Consider the following 16642-nt stretch of genomic DNA (forward strand, 5'->3'; position numbering starts at 1 on the left):
TTGGAAGAATTCTAGAAACAGGCAGATCTTGTAGATTTTAAACAGCTGAACTGTCTCCCTTTGGCACTAAGCCCAGAAGACATTGCTGGGTTTGCTGTTTTGAGGGATGGGGGCTTGTTGCTACTGGGTGGAGGGATTTATTTCAAGGTAGCTGCAATTCAGTGATATTTAGTCAAAAATTCCTACTGGGGCAGCACAACAGACGAGGTGACAACAAAGTCCAGAGCTGTCAAGACAGTAAGAAGGACAGCTGAGGACCAGGAACCCATTTGAAGCCACATCAAGATCCATCTGATCAGGAAGGGGCTGATATTTTAAGTGGGCTGATATTTAGAGTGGTGCCAATGGAACAGAAATCTGTGGGATTCCTGAGAATTAAGGTGCTGAGGAAGAGACAGTCAAAGACTCATTGGAAAACAAGGGAAATTGAAAGGTGTATGCTCTGAGGAACAGCTAAAGCACAAGAAAATTAAAAGAGAGAAAATCAGATGCTTCAGGAAGACCAAATGTTACGAATTCTAAATGCAAAACGGTCTCAGGGTTATCTGTGTGTGCATCTATAGAAAAAAAATTGTCTTGGATGAAATACAAATGTATTTTAAGTAGAGGTATGAATTTCAGTTCTTCAGAGATGCAGAAGTTGAACTGGTTGAAACAGAAAAAAAAAAAAACTTTCATGGATACAGTGCTGTGAAGGGAATTAATATTTTCTATGTGTTTCCCTCCAGTCCAGCAAAACATGTTCATCTGCCTTGTTTTGATGAAAACTTTTAAAAGTTGCATTGATCCAATTCAAAAGAAAAAACTAAAACTGAAGTTGTTCTTTTGTAGAAGAAACTGGTCAGATGATCCCCAGCAGTGGTTCTGCTGCACCTCCACAGGCAGATGTCGAGAACAGCAGTGGCAGCGAGCTGGGCTCTGGCCAGAATGACTCCATTAAGACTCTTGATGATTCTGAAAATGCAGAGAGGGGATCCCAGGCTTCAGAGGATATAGGTAATAATAATGGTGATGGTAATTAAATTGATAATAAGGATGATAAGGGTAATGACATCTCCAACTTTCATTTAATGCATCTTCTCACTAAACTTGCTGTTCTTTTTATAACTTCCACACATCAATAGAAAATTTCCAATTCTTAAATTTGTTTTAAAAGCCTTTTTTATTCCTGGGCAGGAGAGAAATCCAACGGTGACAGAAGTGATTCTCCAGGTGCAGGGAAGGGCACACCAGGCTCGACACGGATGCTCACCAGATTGAGAAATCCAGATAGCAAACTGAGCCAGATGAAAAGCCAGCAGGTTGCTGCTGCAGCAAATGAAGCAAATAAGTTATATAAAGAAACCAGAGAGGTTTGTGCACATCTTGGAAAACTCAAAGAACTACAAAAAATGTTCTGAAAAAATGCTAATTTCTTTAAAGGATACTAGGTTTTACAGAAAAGTTTTTAAAAGTGATTTTTTTTAGGCAATGGAGGTATTTTAAAAAATGGCAGTAATAATAAATTAGCAAATGATGAAATTGTAATATCACAGGAAGCTTTTCCCCTCTCTCCTTTGCTCTCTCGAGTGCTCTCTGCAGAGTGATGACAGTGACCCACTGCACTGGTGTTGTTGTTTTTATGACTGGATTGTTTGTTGTTTTGGTTCTGTTTTTTTTTAAGTAGCCCAGTTTTTCCAGGAAGGAAATGCTCAACTGTTGGGACTTTTTTTGCAGTTATTTGCATATTATTTTGTATATTCATTTTATTTTTGTTAATTGATTCCATATGACCTAACACTTAGGAATTTGTTTGTCAATACATTCACTATGCCATGTTTTCAAAGTCCAGGGTACTTGTTTCCTAAGCTGCATGTCTGCATTCTGTGATGTACCAAGGAGGGGGTTCACAGAGGGCTTACCTGAGTTTAGTGAAGCTGTTTTCCCAGAGCTCTCTACCTCCATAGGCACAATCAGAACAGCAAAACAGGTTCCTGTTTGGTCTGAGAAGCCTGGATGGTGTTTTTAATGTTAAATTTGATCTGGGAATATCCTAACTCTGTAGACAGGCAGTGATGAAGTACATGTATTGGTGTATTGGATAAACAGTTATTTGTTTCTACACACTGGTGCAGGGTGTTTTTATTCTTTTAAATATAGACATTTGAAGCCTAAATCATAAATAAATAAAGAGAAGGAATTACTTTACAGATTCCCTGAAAAGTTTCCAATATTTCTTTTATAAGGTTCTGGTGGTCAACTCCCAAGGCGAAGTCTCCCGAGTGAGCGCCAAGAAGGACGTTGTGATTAAAGGAAACATCAACAACTATTTCAAACTGGGCCAGGAGGGGAAGTACCGTGTCTATCACAACCAATATGCCACCAATTCCTTTGCTCTGAACAAGCACCAGCACAGGGAGGACCACGACAAGAGGCGACACCTCTCCCACAAATTCTGCCTGACCCCAGCTGGAGAGTTCAAGTGGAACGGGTCTGTGCATGGCTCCAAAGTTCTCACCATATCCACCCTGAGGCTGACCATTATTCAGCTAGAAAATAATATCCCAGCGTCCTTCCTTCACCCTAATTGGGCTTCCCACAGGTAAATGAATAAATGGAAATACATGTTCTTGTATTTTATTTGTGGTTTTGCTAGCAGTGTTAATAAACAATAGTCTTTGTTTTTTCAAATCTGTGATTTCCAAGCACTGTGCTTCACCATAATAAAACATAATGTGTGTTTATGATGGAGGCTAAAAGGGTTGTACATTTGAGTAAAGTATTATTGCAGGAGTTTTTATCCTACCATGAAGTCTTCTTTAAATGGCACGCTATGTTAGTTCATGTACATGTTTCAGATTGTTCTCTTTTTTCCAATTTAGGTCTAACTGGATTAAGGCTGTTCAGATGTGCAGCAAACCCAGAGAATTTGCACTAGCACTGGCTATTTTGGAGTGTGCAATCAAACCAGTTGTAATGCTGCCCATCTGGCGGGAATCCTTGGGGCATACAAGGTAAAATTAATAAATATTAAAATATTGTTGAATATGAGAATTTTACTTTGGTTGCAATTGCTAGTTCTTCTAAGCCTGTAAGAATTGTGTTCAAATTGAGATAGTTGTTCAGCACTTGATGAAGTGTATTTTCTCAAACAGAAACACAGAAAAAAACCATGATAATATTTTTATAGTGTCATTGCTCCTGCATTTGTTTTATCTGAGCCACAGTCTCAAAACTGTTGAAACTCTGGGAGAGTAGAAGAGCAAATTTCAACATCTCAGTTCAGTGGAGTCTGGGTTTTGTCTCATTTTGTCATAGGAGCAGAAAACAGATGTGTCTAGTGTTAGACACAATTGCATCCAGCTGTGTTTGCCTCACTGAAATAGGAAAAAAAATGATGTTGCTGTTACAAGTAATACCTAAAACCTGATAGTGGACATTCCTCTTAACTTCAGATATTTAAACTTATTCAAAGGGGTATTATGTGCTCTTGACATCTTATGTTTGCTTGCAAAATCCTGTATTTAAATGTACTTAAATCTGTATGGATTAGATTACGCAGAATGACAGCAATAGAAAGAGAAGAAAAGGAGAAAGTGAAAAAAAAAGAGAGAAAACAAGAAGAAGAAGAAACAATGCAGCAAGCTACATGGGTGAAATACACATTTCCTGTCAAACACCAGGTGAGGATTTCTTTTGTGGGAAGTACAAAGAAAGCACAGAAACTGTTGATTTCTGACTCTCTGTTTACATTTAAGCTCACAGTGCTCATGTCCTTGTGTTAGTCCTACGTGGAAGTAGGAACCATGGCTGTGTGTTTAAGCACATTATCTTGGTCTGAACTGAATTTGATCTGTCATGCTCTTATTGACACTGCCTGAGTGACAGATACTGGTCTGCAAATGCAGCCTGTCCTAATGGAAGGTTCTAGGGGGTTTTTGGAATCTTGTCTGTGTGTCTGTCCCTGTCCCACTCCCTCTCCCCAGAAAATCCAGCCTTTGGAAGGTGGAACAATATGATGGTAACTACTGTAGAAACCTCTCAGATACAGCAGATATCAAATACTTTTCTTGGAGTAGTTCTTTGCTCTATACTTGTTTTAACAAGCATACAGGTTGATTCAAAAACTCCTATAAACATTAATAGCAGCAAATACCATCATTAATATTACTTTTAAAAAAATATTTACAGGTTTGGAAGCAAAAAGGAGAGGAATATAGAGTAACAGGGTATGGTGGCTGGAGCTGGATTAGTAAAACCCATGTCCACAGGTTTATGCCCAAACTGCCAGGAAATACTAATGCAAATTACAGAAAATTGCTATCAAGTAAGTGTCTGCATTGCTTACTTTTTTTTTTTTTTAATTGCAGTTATTAGTTAATATTTCTTAAGGAGACTTTAGGAGTAATTTTCCAGCAAAGCTTTTGTGGATATCTGGTGATCTTAGTCAGTGTAACCTGTTTAGTTGTCACAGACATTTTGTAGTTACATTAAATTGTTTCAATTATGTTTTGTGTAACACTTGTTCATCTTTGTATAACCTTATTTAAATTAAAGGTAGATAAAATTACATAGAGCATCAAAACCAAAAAATAACATCTTAAATATTGAGGGGGTGTGTATATATATATGCAGTAGTGCCCTGTTTAATCTATGGTGTTACCACTAGATGCTTAATTCTCTTTCTGAATTTCATAATGGTGTGCAAATGATTTGAGAGATAAACTAACATGCATTCAAATGTGGCAGAGTACAAAAAATACTCTGGATAATTGAAATAATTTAATTTGTTAATAGCAAAGAGCGAAGATGAAAAATGCAACTTGGATAAACGAAAAGGTACAACTAAGGTAAAACCAGAGAAAGACAGAGCAAAGGATTCTCGAGATCTGCAAGCAAAAGACAAAGCAGATGTTTCAGAAACCTTGGAGAAAGTACAAGTAAAAGAAGAAAAGTTGCGTGATGACAAATTAGAAGTTGACACAATTTCTGAAAACTTAGGTCATGCAAAAGACACAGGTGATAATCTTTTGTTATTGTGAAACTCATGTTCTTGCATGAGTAAAAGCATAGAATCTCAGAAATAACTAGTGAAAAACTGTGTAACAGATTTTGTCAAGAAATCTAAAATGTCTTAGTGAAATGATTGCCTGTTATCCATTGTAGCAGTATCTGAAGCTTTTGTTCCTTTCTTAATTGAAATCTTTTATATGCTAAAAGCCCCATTTATTTCTTAGTACTTAATGTAAAAATTTAATTTGTATTCACTATTGGGGAGCTCACTGACTCAGAGTTGCTTCTTCTTCACAGTTGAAAAAGACATGGATGGTGAAAATGATAAAGTCATCAAAGAAGAACCTATGGATGTGGATGATGTGAAAATTGAATCCTCCATAAAAGATGAGGAAAGTCATTGTAAGCGGGATATAATCAATGTCAGTGAGGGATTTCATTTAAGGACTTGCTACAAAAGGAAAGTAAAATCATCAAAATTAGATGGACTCCTGGAGCGGCGAATAAAACAGTTTACACTGGAGGAAAAACAGCGTCTGGAAAAGATGAAGCTGGAGGCTGGTGCTAAAGCTGGGGGCATTCGATCTGTGAGCCCCCAGAAAAACACAGATGAGCTGCAGGCGAGGAATGGGAAAGAAGGAAGCCAGTTTGGCTCTCCTTGCCAGGATCAAAGCTACAGTTCAGACAAGAACCAGGCTGAAGATGCAGAACAGGACTGTTTGCCCATCAGCAGCATTTCCTCTACCAAAACTGGGGATGAAGATGAGCCTTCTTTGCCTTTGTCAAACAGGCTCTCAAAAGAGGGGCAGCTGCTGGATGAGAACTCCCCTCAATCCTCTGAAGGAGACAGCTCTGTTCAGAATGATGGCAGAGAAAACAACCCTGCGCCTTCCGCTGCTGATAAGTGTCAAGGACAAGAGGCTCTTGGAGAGTCTGAGAGCTCTTTAGTGGATGGCTTGAAACAAACCAGTGCAGAAGGCAGAATGAAATGGGATGTTTCAGAAACAACTGAAAAACCCTTGAAACAAAAGCTACCTATTACCAGAGTTTCTCAGCGAGAACTTGAAAACTTAGGACCAGTGGTACCTGAAAGTAGCTGTAGAAGAGATGCTGTGGGCACTCTTGAAAAACCAGACTCAGAAGGGGATTCTGAACAGCAAAGCAAAGATGCAGAAAACAATTGTATGATAAAAAGCCATATGGAAACCATGTCCTCTCAAGAAAGTGAAATGGAGGAAGAAATTGCTCCTGTAAAGACTGAAAGTAAATCTGAAAAGATGATATTTCACCAAAAATCAGCTAATAAAGATCTAGAACCATTTAAAACAGGGCTGATTTCTGAAAGAAACCTTGAAAGTCAAAGTCAGGAACACATGGATGGGGAAAATGATAACAAAGATTTACTGAGCTCTAAACTAACAGAGGCTAATGGTCGAAAGAAAGGTCAGGAACTGAAAGTGGAGACAGGTACCATGAACAAATATCTTGATCAGACAAATGTAAATACTATTACTGACAAAAAGAATAATAAAGATGAAGAAACTGAGACAGGAGAAGAGAAATCATCATTTCAAATGAATGGAAAAGACAATGACATTAAAGCATTAGCAAATGATGACTGCTTAGTGAAAAATACCTGTGAAGCTAAGGCAGGGGGTGATATTGAACCAAAAGTTAACAATATTAATAAAGCCATTCCAGAACATGAAATAAAACCATTGACTTTTAAGGAATCTTCAGTAAAACCATTCATGAATGGTGACATCATGGGAGAGGACACAAAGGATAAAAATAACGTGGACTCAAAGTCACATCTGCAGAGTTCACCTGAGTCTGAGCCTGGAGAGAGTCTTCAGCCACCAGATGAAGTGCCCAAATGTGTGCAGAAAAGTGAAGAAAACCAGCTTTCTCCTGAAAGATCTGCCAGTGTGGGCTCTGCTTCCCTGCCAGCACAGCCTGTCTGTAAAGAAAATAACCTGAACAGTGAAACAGAATCTATGGAAACTGAAGCAAGTGAGGAGAAGAAAGTTGCTCCATCTCCTGTAACCTCGTGTGAGGAATCCAGCTTGAGCAGTCACTTTGCTGACCAGAATGGGGTACAGACATTTAAAATGGAAAATATTAATGGAGAAAGTAAAATGAAGACTGTTATTACTGAAGTGACTACCACAACCTCAACTGTGTCCACAGAGTCCAAAACGGTGTTTAAGGTTGCAGAGACTGGAGCTGTCAATGATGAGAAGACCACAGTTGTTTCCTCTACAGAAAACTGTGCCATCTCCACTGTCACCACCACCACCACTGTCACCAAGCTCACCACTCCAGCCTCAGAGAGTAACTCTGATGTCATCTCTGTCCAGGAGCACAGTAAAACAGTGGTTACAACCACGGTCACCGATTCGCTGACCACCCCAGAAGGCACATTGGTGACTTCCATGACTGTCAGCAAAGAATATTCCACAAAAGACAAAGTGAAGTTAATGAAATTCACAAGACCCAAAAAAACTCGTTCTGGAACTGCCTTGCCATCTTATAGGAAATTTGTTACCAAAAGCAGTAAAAAAAGCATATTTGTTTTACCCAATGATGACTTAAAAAAGCTGGCCAGGAGAGGAGGGATCAGAGAGGTTCCTTATTTCAATTACAATGCAAAGCCTGCCTTGGATATCTGGCCATATCCATCCCCAAGACCAACATTTGGGATCACTTGGAGGTACATACTTTGCATTTTTGAGAAAAAATCAAGGATGTGATGAAATTAATTTATTTCTAAAATACAAGTGATACACATGTTTATTCCCAAATATGCAAATTTTGCTATTTATTATTCAGTTTTCTGTATTGTTCAGTAAAAAAAAGCTTGGAAATCTTTTGTCCTGGTATGTTAAATTTATTTTAAAATATAATTTATATTCTGTTATTAGGTACCGACTCCAAACAGTCAAATCATTGGCTGGAGTGAGCCTGATGTTGAGGTTATTGTGGGCATGTCTCAAGTGGGATGATATGGCAGCAAAAGCTCCCCCTGGGGGAGGAACCACAAGGACAGGTATTGTTATTTTCAATTTCTGGTTTTCATTTGCAAAAGCTTTTGCTGTGAATTCTGAGTGTCACACTCCCTCAAAGCATTTCCATAAAGGCTCGCTGTCAGCTGTGGCATTTGAATTTTGTTTGCTGTTTCTTTGCCTTGAGTACATTGTGTTGATTGGAGATTTAGCTTTATTTGTTTCTGTTATTAATGTGCTGGGACTAATTTGTTGCAGAAACAACTGAAACTGAAATTACAACAACAGAAATTATCAAGCGGAGAGATGTCGGTCCGTATGGGATCCGCTCAGAGTACTGTATAAGAAAAATCATTTGTCCCATTGGTGTCCCAGAGGCTCCAAAAGGTTTGTTTGTTTTCTTGTTTAGACATTGCCCCTCACCCCCCCTGTAATCTAGAGAAATTAAGGTAACTGGATCTTTATGCTAATTCAGCCCATCAAGGGAGCAAATGCAGCTTGCCAGGAACTATTAATTTACCTATGGGAAACAAATGCTGCATTTAACAAGTGGACATGATTTATCTGAAGCTGAAAGGCCTCCCTGTTTATAAAATGGGACTGAAAACATCACTAAATCTTGGTTTACACTTCAGTTTCGTTTTACAGTATAGCTTAATGTGTGTGTTTTGACTGCTCTCTAAAGAAACTCCAACACCCCAGAGGAAGGGACTTCGATCAAGTGCCCTCAGGCCCAAAAGGCCAGAAACACCCAAGCAAACAGGCCCTGTTATAATGGAGACTTGGGTAGCAGAGGAGGAGTTGGAACTGTGGGAGATCAGGGCATTTGCTGAAAGGTAAAGTGAGCTTTTAAAGAAAGTAGTCTTCATTTGTGTGATTGTTAAATAAAAGTTCCCCTAGAGAGCACAAACCTGGTCACTGTGATCACTAGAAACACAGCTGTGTTGTGTTTTTACTGGGACTTTTGATACTGATAGTCAAGCTTAAAGTTACAAAGCTCAACTATTTGCTGGTACCAAAACTAAGGTATGCAGATATTTCAGATTCATTTGAGCTAATATTCTATTAATTTTTCCATGCTTATGAGCTAACTACTCTTAAATGCTAAAAGGTTATTACTGTAATGCATCAAAAGGCTGTAGGCTGCTTTTGGCATGACTTTGCACAGTATTTGTTAAATACTTCTATAATCCAAAGAAAATGACTGTGTACAAGTAAATTGAGCCTGAGAATACTCAAGTCATAAGATGCATATTTTCAGTATCATGTGCTTACAGTTGGAACAACATTTTTGAGTCTCTTGGAAAGAACAATTTTAAATGTATGTTATTACATGGGTTCCTTGCAGTCTCAGATGTAATTATAAATTCCAATTTTGATTAATAGTTTCCTGTAAGATGTTGCAGTATTTAGGATCAGGATATTTCAGGGATGTTGCATGCAACTTCAGTAGTTTGTTTCAAAATATTTTTAAAGCTGTGACCAGTTTTTCAGTGATCTTCTGTTTCGATGGTTGCTCATACAAGAGCAGCTGAACTGAATAAAACAAAATGCAGTTTGATGGTTGGATTTTATGTGGTGGTATAACTGACTTTTGGTTGTGTCTTTGGCAGGGTGGAGAAGGAAAAGGCACAGGCAGTTGAACAACAGGCTAAGGTTAGTGAACAGAAGAAGGCAGAGGAGTTCAAGGCCCAATTGGAGGCTCAGCTAAAACACCAACGTTTGGCTGCCCAGCAGGTGGGGAGCTGTTGGTCGTCCCAGCAGTCAGCAACTGCACTGCTCACCACATGCATCATAGCCTGGGAAATGAAGTTTTAGCCCTTGCTTACACCATCTCTCAAATAGTTCCCACTGCAGATTAAGCCATCAAGCAATGCTGCTGCTACTGTATGCATCTGTTATTTTGAAACAGGCTTAATGCAAAGGTTTCTTCTGGATTGCCTGTTTTTCACCCACATCATTTCTAACACTTTAGAAAGGTTTAGTTTGTTATCATTTTAAAGGAGGCTGGGAAGCACCCATCTCCAGGTAAGCTTCTCAGTGTTCTGTGTGGGATGGAAAGCTGCCTTGGAGTACAGCTGACTTGGGAATACAACTGCATTTCATGCTTCACTCAGATTGAATCTTCTGATTTTATTCTATCTTACATTTTCTGAGTTAAGCCCATTTGTAATTTTATTTAACTATATGTAGATATGTACATATATTTATATTTAAATGTATGCAATTAAAATTAGGAAATCTGATGCCATGTTGGTATTTCACATACATTATTAAGAACTGTGCTTTTAGTCAACATATTCCTCCTTCATTTCATCTGCCCTGACAAAAACCCATTTGTAGTGCTTCTGATTTGTGGGCATAACTGCAATATAGTGCTGGAATTTAAATTAGATAAATACAGATATCATTCCAGTAACAATGGAAAAAATGTTAGATTAGTTGACACTTTAAAAGAGCCTGTTGATACATCCCTTCACTAAGGGGCTCTCTAGATTAAATTTGCTTTTTCAACAGTTACAGCACAGAAGGTCACTGGGTAAGGTAAGGGATTTTGAACCTAATTTTTTTAAGCAGGCTGAAAACTGGATTTAAATTTAAAATAATAGTTTTTAAAATTGCATTCTCAGTGGTGAAACAGAATGATACAGTCTGGTTTTTTTCTGTAACTGGCAGAATATCAGTGCAGGAAGCTCTAAATTTAGGAATGCTAATAGTAAACTCTGTGTTGATGATGATGTACCAATTACTGACATAGATGAATGTACATGGTCAAAGCCAAATATAGGTGGTTATTTTTTAAAGTTTTTTAAATCTTTCTGATTAATCTGAGACAAATTAATATGTTGTGCAGGGTTTTTTTTAAGTAAAATGTGCAGTGAAATTAACATAAGGCAAGGATTTAAAAATTGTTATAAAGGAAAATTTCTGGCTGTGTATTCTAATTAGATTTGTAGTTCTGGAGATCAAGGAGCCTATTCTTCAATCCTCTACATTTGAACTAAAATCCTAATTTGAGTTAAAATCCTACCAGAGACATTTATCTCTCAATACTGGGTAGAGACAATGTTGATGTTGTAAAATCTGAAAATACTAATTATCTCTTTATTCTGGTTTTTTTTTCTCTGAATAGAAACGGCTGGAGCAGCAGAAGCAGATCCCTGCAGGAGGTGTGGTCCCTGCAGCCACCACAGCCAGCAGCACTGCAGCCACAGTCTCCACACCCCAGAAAGTCGTGGTGGGCCCTCTGACAGGCCCTGTCCCCACAGGAACCAAAGTAGTGCTCACCACTAAAGTGGGGTCTCCAGCTACAGTAACATTCCAACAGAACAAGAATTTCCATCAGACTTTTGCTACTTGGGTTAAGCAAGGCCAGTCTTCAACAGGTAAGGGATCATTTGTCATGGAAGGAGCATTGCTGGAGTTCATCCTGTGTGTGCATCACATCCTGTGTACACATCACATCTTCTCCAGACATGCAGCATTATTACATTTCTGGTTATCTTTGCTCTCAATTCTTGCTATGCCAGAAGAACATTTCTGAGATTATACCTGTCTAGTTTTTCCTTGTTCTGACTTCTAATAGGAAGACTCATTTCTGACCTGTCTCATTAATTACTGACAGTTTTTGTACCAGTATCATTCATGAAAGCATTCTGTGATGTAACATACTGTTTCCAATAAAAAACCTTTACCAAGGAAAGCATGACACATTAAAAAAAAAAAAAAAAAAGTTAAAGTAATCCTGTAGTTTGCTGTTTCATGCTTGAAAAACAGTCATTTCATTGACTAATGATTCTGCTCTAAACCTGCCTGTTCTGTGTGCCTCAATAGCCACTAGCACAGCTGCCACCTCAGCCACAACCATTGCCAGCACAGGGCAGACCTTCCAGCTCTCAGGCAGCCCAGTAACGATGGCAGGGAAAGTGATAACTAAGCTGCCACTCCCTGCAAACAGCAAGATTGTTGCCGTCAATGTGCCATCAACTCAAGGAGGTAGGGCAAAGGGAACTGAATAAAAACTGTATTCAGCTTGCTGTTTCATTCTCCTTTGACACTATTTTCCCAGTGAATTAAACTGTGACGTGAAGGGGGAAAAATATATATTTTATATATATATATATAAATACAAGTTTCTACAGCTTGTTCCCCCTGTGTTGCATATTTGTGTCTGTAAGGGGAAAAAAATGCAAGTTTTTTTGCCTATAAATTATTCTGCATTTCATAGGACAAAATTAGGAGCTTTATTTTGAACAATGTGGAATGAAGCATGGCTTTTTTTTTTTTTTTTTTTGTTATCTAAATCATCAAAGAACTTTCTTCACAAAAGTATTAATGCCTACAGCTGCTCTTCACTGATGAGCAGGAGTTTGGCTCCAGACTAAGATTAGCATTTTTGATTCTTGCCTCAAGAAGAGGACTTAATTTTTTTTGAGATTTGTGAATGTATATTGAACAGAAAAACTCAATTCTCTGTCTCCATTATATTTAGCATCTGAGCACAACATGAAGGCTGCAGATTTTGTATTGAAATTTCATAGGTGACAGGAGAAGCATTGCCCATTTTCTTCAGCACCACAGTGTTGTAGGTGAAAAGTGTTTAAAGTGCTCTCCTACATTTGAAATTAATCAGATTATAGCTTTTAATGGTTGTATGACACTAATTTGTGGCACTCTGTCAATGCAAGGACTTCTTTGCAGCTACCATCAAACTGATCTTTGTGAAGATTCACACTTTCTTTAATCTTTTCTAAAATATCTGTTTCTTAACTTAAAAGTAGTCGGACTATTGACAAAGTATAATGCTGCTTCTTTTTACAATATGACAAAGGCTTTCCCAATAAATGTGGAAAGGCTCAAAGGTATTCTAGAAACCTGGAGACTTGTGTTCTAAATGCCACCCTGGAGTTGCATTTACTTCTTTTGCTGGCCATTATGTCATTAATGAATTCTCAATTTTTCTTTAATTAGGTGTGGTTCAAGTTCAGCAAAAGGTATTGGGTATCATTCCATCAACTACAGGTGCAAGTCAAACCTTTACTTCATTCCAGCCAAGGACAGCAACTGTAACCATTAGGCCAAACACCACAGGGACGTTAGGAACGACAAGCACTTCACAAGTAAGATGTTTTTCTCAATGTTATTTAACTGTTATTAAACTCAAAAAATGTAAGTGTGTATGTTATTTAACTCATAAAAATGTAAGTGTGTAGAATTTAAGTTATTGGCAGATATTAAATCGCTTTTCAATGGGTTTGGCTCGTCTCAGCAATGGTGTGTATGGATCCTTTGTTCTAAAGAGGAACAACAGTTCCCCTCAGTTGAGAAAATGAAAACACACGTGGAAAACCATTCAGGGCATACTCCAGGGGCTTTTTCCTCAAGCTGACAGGTGGTCTCCTCTCTGGTGTGCCCAGGTGGTGCAGGGGACCCCGCTGCGCCCCGGGATGACGGTGATCCGGACGCCGCTGCAGCAGTCCACCCTTGGCAAGGCCATCATTCGAACACCTGTAGTGGTGCAACAAGGTATTCTGCCAGCCAGTAGGTTCACTTTAATATTTCAATTCCCAGTGTGAAATCCATGGTTTGTTTCTTCATGAATTCCTTGTGTGTCATTGTGTCCCAATGTAAAAATCCCTCGTTTTGATGCTCAACTAATGCCATTTTCAGCTTTTGGATGTGTTTGTTGGAGGCTTTGTCAATGTTATTCATCATTGACAACAGGAAATGTAGTACCTAATTTTAAGTCCATTCATTTGGGGGAAAAAAACCCAAAAACCAAAAAAACCCACACAATTGAAAAACCCTAAAAACATATAGAGTAATCGTGCATTGAGAAAGCCTTTTTCAATGTTTTCTCTTAAAGAGAAAAAACAGGGGTTTTGAAGTTCTCCATATGCATGCAACCTTAGTTAAAATAGGAAACATTTTGCAGACGTTTTTCCATCACAAAAAAGGTTTGTAAAGAGAATTTATGTGCAAACTGCAGTGTTTGCTTCACCTGTCTGATCACCATCACACCCCATTGCAATTTGTGACTTGAAAGTTTGCTGTGTTTATGATTAAAAAGCTGAAAATGTGTTTCTTAGCTCAAATTCTTCTCTTACAGGTCAGACCCAGCAAGTGGTGACTCAGATAATCAGGGGTCAGCCTGTGTCAACAGCAGTTTCTAGTACTAGCACAGCTTCTTCCAGCACTGGGCAGAAAACCATCACAAGTTCTGGGACAGCCCCTCAACAAGTTCAGCCACAGACCCCAGCACCACCCCCTCGTCCCCAGCAGGGCCAGGTGAAGCTGACAATGGCCCAGCTCACCCAGCTCACACAAGGGCAGGTAAAGCACTGGACAGCCCTGGGTGTGGAGTGTGCTAACCCATCCTGCCTTTGCATTTCAGCAGTGTAGTGCCTGTGCCCTTAAATCCATGTGTCTGGCTTCATTTAGGATGAGCATTGGCATAATTACAGACTGAAGGCAGCTTAAATAGTAAATAAATATAATAAATAGTAAATACAAAGTAAGTCATTTTAATAGTAAAGTTTTAACTCTTGCTTCCTGTTGTACTTCCCAATAAGGTAAATGACATCAGGAGTGCTCAGCAGCATGGAAAAAAAAATCTTTAATAGCTCTAAGGGACATAATTATTCTGTATGGTCTGTTTTGTAGACATTCAGATGATAATTTTGATTACTTGTCTTTTGATTTGATGTGAAGATCTAGTTTTCATTCATGCTATCCAGAATCTCAGAGGAAAAGTTGCAATCTCTGTGAGCAGAGGAGGGAAAAGTTCTTACAACTTCTGCTCAGATCATGAAGGTCTGTTGGCAAAAAATAAGTTGAGAGTCATTTTTTGGGTAAAAAATAAATGTCTATGATTTACCACAACATCTGTTCCTCAAACTATAAATAATTCATATAAATGATTGCGATGTACAGACTGCTCATTGCCGGATAAGGTTTTTTGTAGGTGGAGCAAAACTTGGAGTTTAAGCTGAAGGGGGGAGTAGGTTTAGATTAGATATTGGGAGGAAATTCTTCCCTGTGAGGGTGAGGACACAGTTTGCCCAGAGCAGCTGTGGCTGCCCTGTCTCTGGAAGTGTCCAAGGCCAGGTTGGATGGGGCTTAGAGCAGCCTGGGATAGTGGAAGGTGTGGGTAGAATTTGGGTGAGTTTTAAGGCCCCTCCCAACCTAAACCATTCAGTGGGTTTCTGCACCAAAGACTCAGAGTTGTGTTGTGTTCTGTGGGTTCACAAAATGTGTCACTCCAACCCAGTCATCTGTTGGTGATAGAATAGTTGAAAGAATCCTTGAGTATTTTGTGAGCTCAGATGCTGGTTTTAGATCTTAGGAATATGGAATGTGATAATTCTGAAATCCAAACCCCTAATTGTTCTGATTTTCAGCAAAGTCTGTCGAAGAATTACATCACTAATACATCAATATTGACTTTTTTTTAGGGTGGCAGTCAAGGCCTAACGGTGGTAATTCAGGGACAAGGTCAAACTACTGGTCAGTTGCAATTAATCCCTCAGGGTGTGACTGTAATACCTGGTCCAGGACAGCAGCTTATGCAAGCAGCCATGCCAAATGGTACAATTCAGAGATTTCTGTTCACCCCACTACCAGCAGCTGCTACTACAGCTAGCACAACTACAACCACCGTTTCTACTTCCACCTCGGGTAAGCACTGTTCTGTTCAGCAGAAAAAGCTTCCATTTCAATTGCATGGGAGTGTTTATGCGGCTGGAGGTTGTCTGTTACTGCAGTAAAAGTGTTGGAAGTGCATTGCAGAGTCTGTCGAGTTCCTGCACAGAGCTTTGCAGAGGGTTTGGGTTAGCAAGGCTCTTAGGATTAATGGCCTCCTGGTTTGTGTTTGTTTGTGTGTTCACAGCTGCGGGGGAAGCCAAGCCGGCTCTGCAGGCGCCTCCAGCACCGGCCGTGCCCGTGGGGCAGGGGCAGCCCCAGGGCCAGCCCACGGCCCAGCCCGCGGGGACTCAGCCCCAGGGCGCCCAGGCCGAGCCCCCGAGCCAGCCCGAGGCTCCCGCTGACGGCGCGGCCCCTCCCGACGCTCAGCCCTCCAAGTCTCCGGCTCAGTCTCCAGCCCAGGCTCCGGGGCTCTCTCCAGCGCCCGGCCCCGTGCAGCCGCCGCCCGCGGGGCTGTCCCCAGGCCAGGCCCAGGCTCAGCATCCAGCTCAGGTGCAAACTCCAACCCGACAGCCCGCTCTGATGTGGCCCCACACTCCCATACAAATTCCAGCTCGGCTGCAGCAATCGCAGCCTCGGGTTCAGACCTCGGGCACAACCCTTGCGAGTACTCAAAGTTCAAATCAGGTTCCTGTGCAGTGCCCAGCTCATCCTCAGCTGCCACTTCAGCAGCCTCCAACCAGTGTTATTGCAGTGCCTCAGCTCCAGCAGCAAGTGGAAGTCCTCTTTCAGCTGCAGCCCCGTGTTGTGGCTCAGATCCACAGTGTGCCCCACATCCAGCTTCAGTTACCCCTTGAGGTCCAGCCCAGTAGCCCAGTGCAGGCTCAGCAGATGGCCAGTGTGGTGGCAGTGCAAGCAGCTAGTGTGCAGGAGCAGCTGCACAGAGTTCAGCAGCTCAGGGAGCAGCAGCAGAAGAAAAAGCAGCAACAGATAGAAATTAAACG

At 40.1% G+C, this 16642-nt stretch overlaps 1 protein-coding gene across 10 annotated transcripts in view; it reads left to right on the forward strand.

Annotated features, from left to right (window-relative positions):
* The window catches only part of BPTF (bromodomain PHD finger transcription factor), a 52367-nt gene that overhangs the window by 22392 nt on the left and 13333 nt on the right, over window positions 1-16642 (forward strand). For 5 of the 10 annotated variants that reach the window (XM_084218781.1, XM_084218787.1, XM_084218784.1 and 2 more), the window contains 19 exons: window positions 832-996; window positions 1177-1352; window positions 2226-2581; window positions 2862-2993; window positions 3533-3662; window positions 4171-4306; window positions 4777-4998; window positions 5290-7705; window positions 7917-8041; window positions 8256-8384; window positions 8683-8833; window positions 9611-9734; window positions 11131-11383; window positions 11832-11993; window positions 12969-13117; window positions 13415-13538; window positions 14107-14330; window positions 15452-15674; window positions 15886-16190. In XM_084218781.1, coding sequence (XP_084074907.1) covers window positions 832-996; window positions 1177-1352; window positions 2226-2581; window positions 2862-2993; window positions 3533-3662; window positions 4171-4306; window positions 4777-4998; window positions 5290-7705; window positions 7917-8041; window positions 8256-8384; window positions 8683-8833; window positions 9611-9734; window positions 11131-11383; window positions 11832-11993; window positions 12969-13117; window positions 13415-13538; window positions 14107-14330; window positions 15452-15674; window positions 15886-16190 — 5702 coding nt within the window. The remainder of the gene's footprint in view (window positions 1-831; window positions 997-1176; window positions 1353-2225; window positions 2582-2861; window positions 2994-3532; window positions 3663-4170; window positions 4307-4776; window positions 4999-5289; window positions 7706-7916; window positions 8042-8255; window positions 8385-8682; window positions 8834-9610; window positions 9735-11130; window positions 11384-11831; window positions 11994-12968; window positions 13118-13414; window positions 13539-14106; window positions 14331-15451; window positions 15675-15885; window positions 16191-16642) is intronic. The other 5 variants (XM_084218790.1, XM_084218782.1, XM_084218785.1 and 2 more) reach the window with 4 other exon arrangements.

The sequence above is a fragment of the Fringilla coelebs genome, assembly GCF_963513975.1.
Source record: "Fringilla coelebs genome assembly, chromosome: 19".
Classification (NCBI taxonomy): domain Eukaryota; kingdom Metazoa; phylum Chordata; class Aves; order Passeriformes; family Fringillidae; genus Fringilla; species Fringilla coelebs.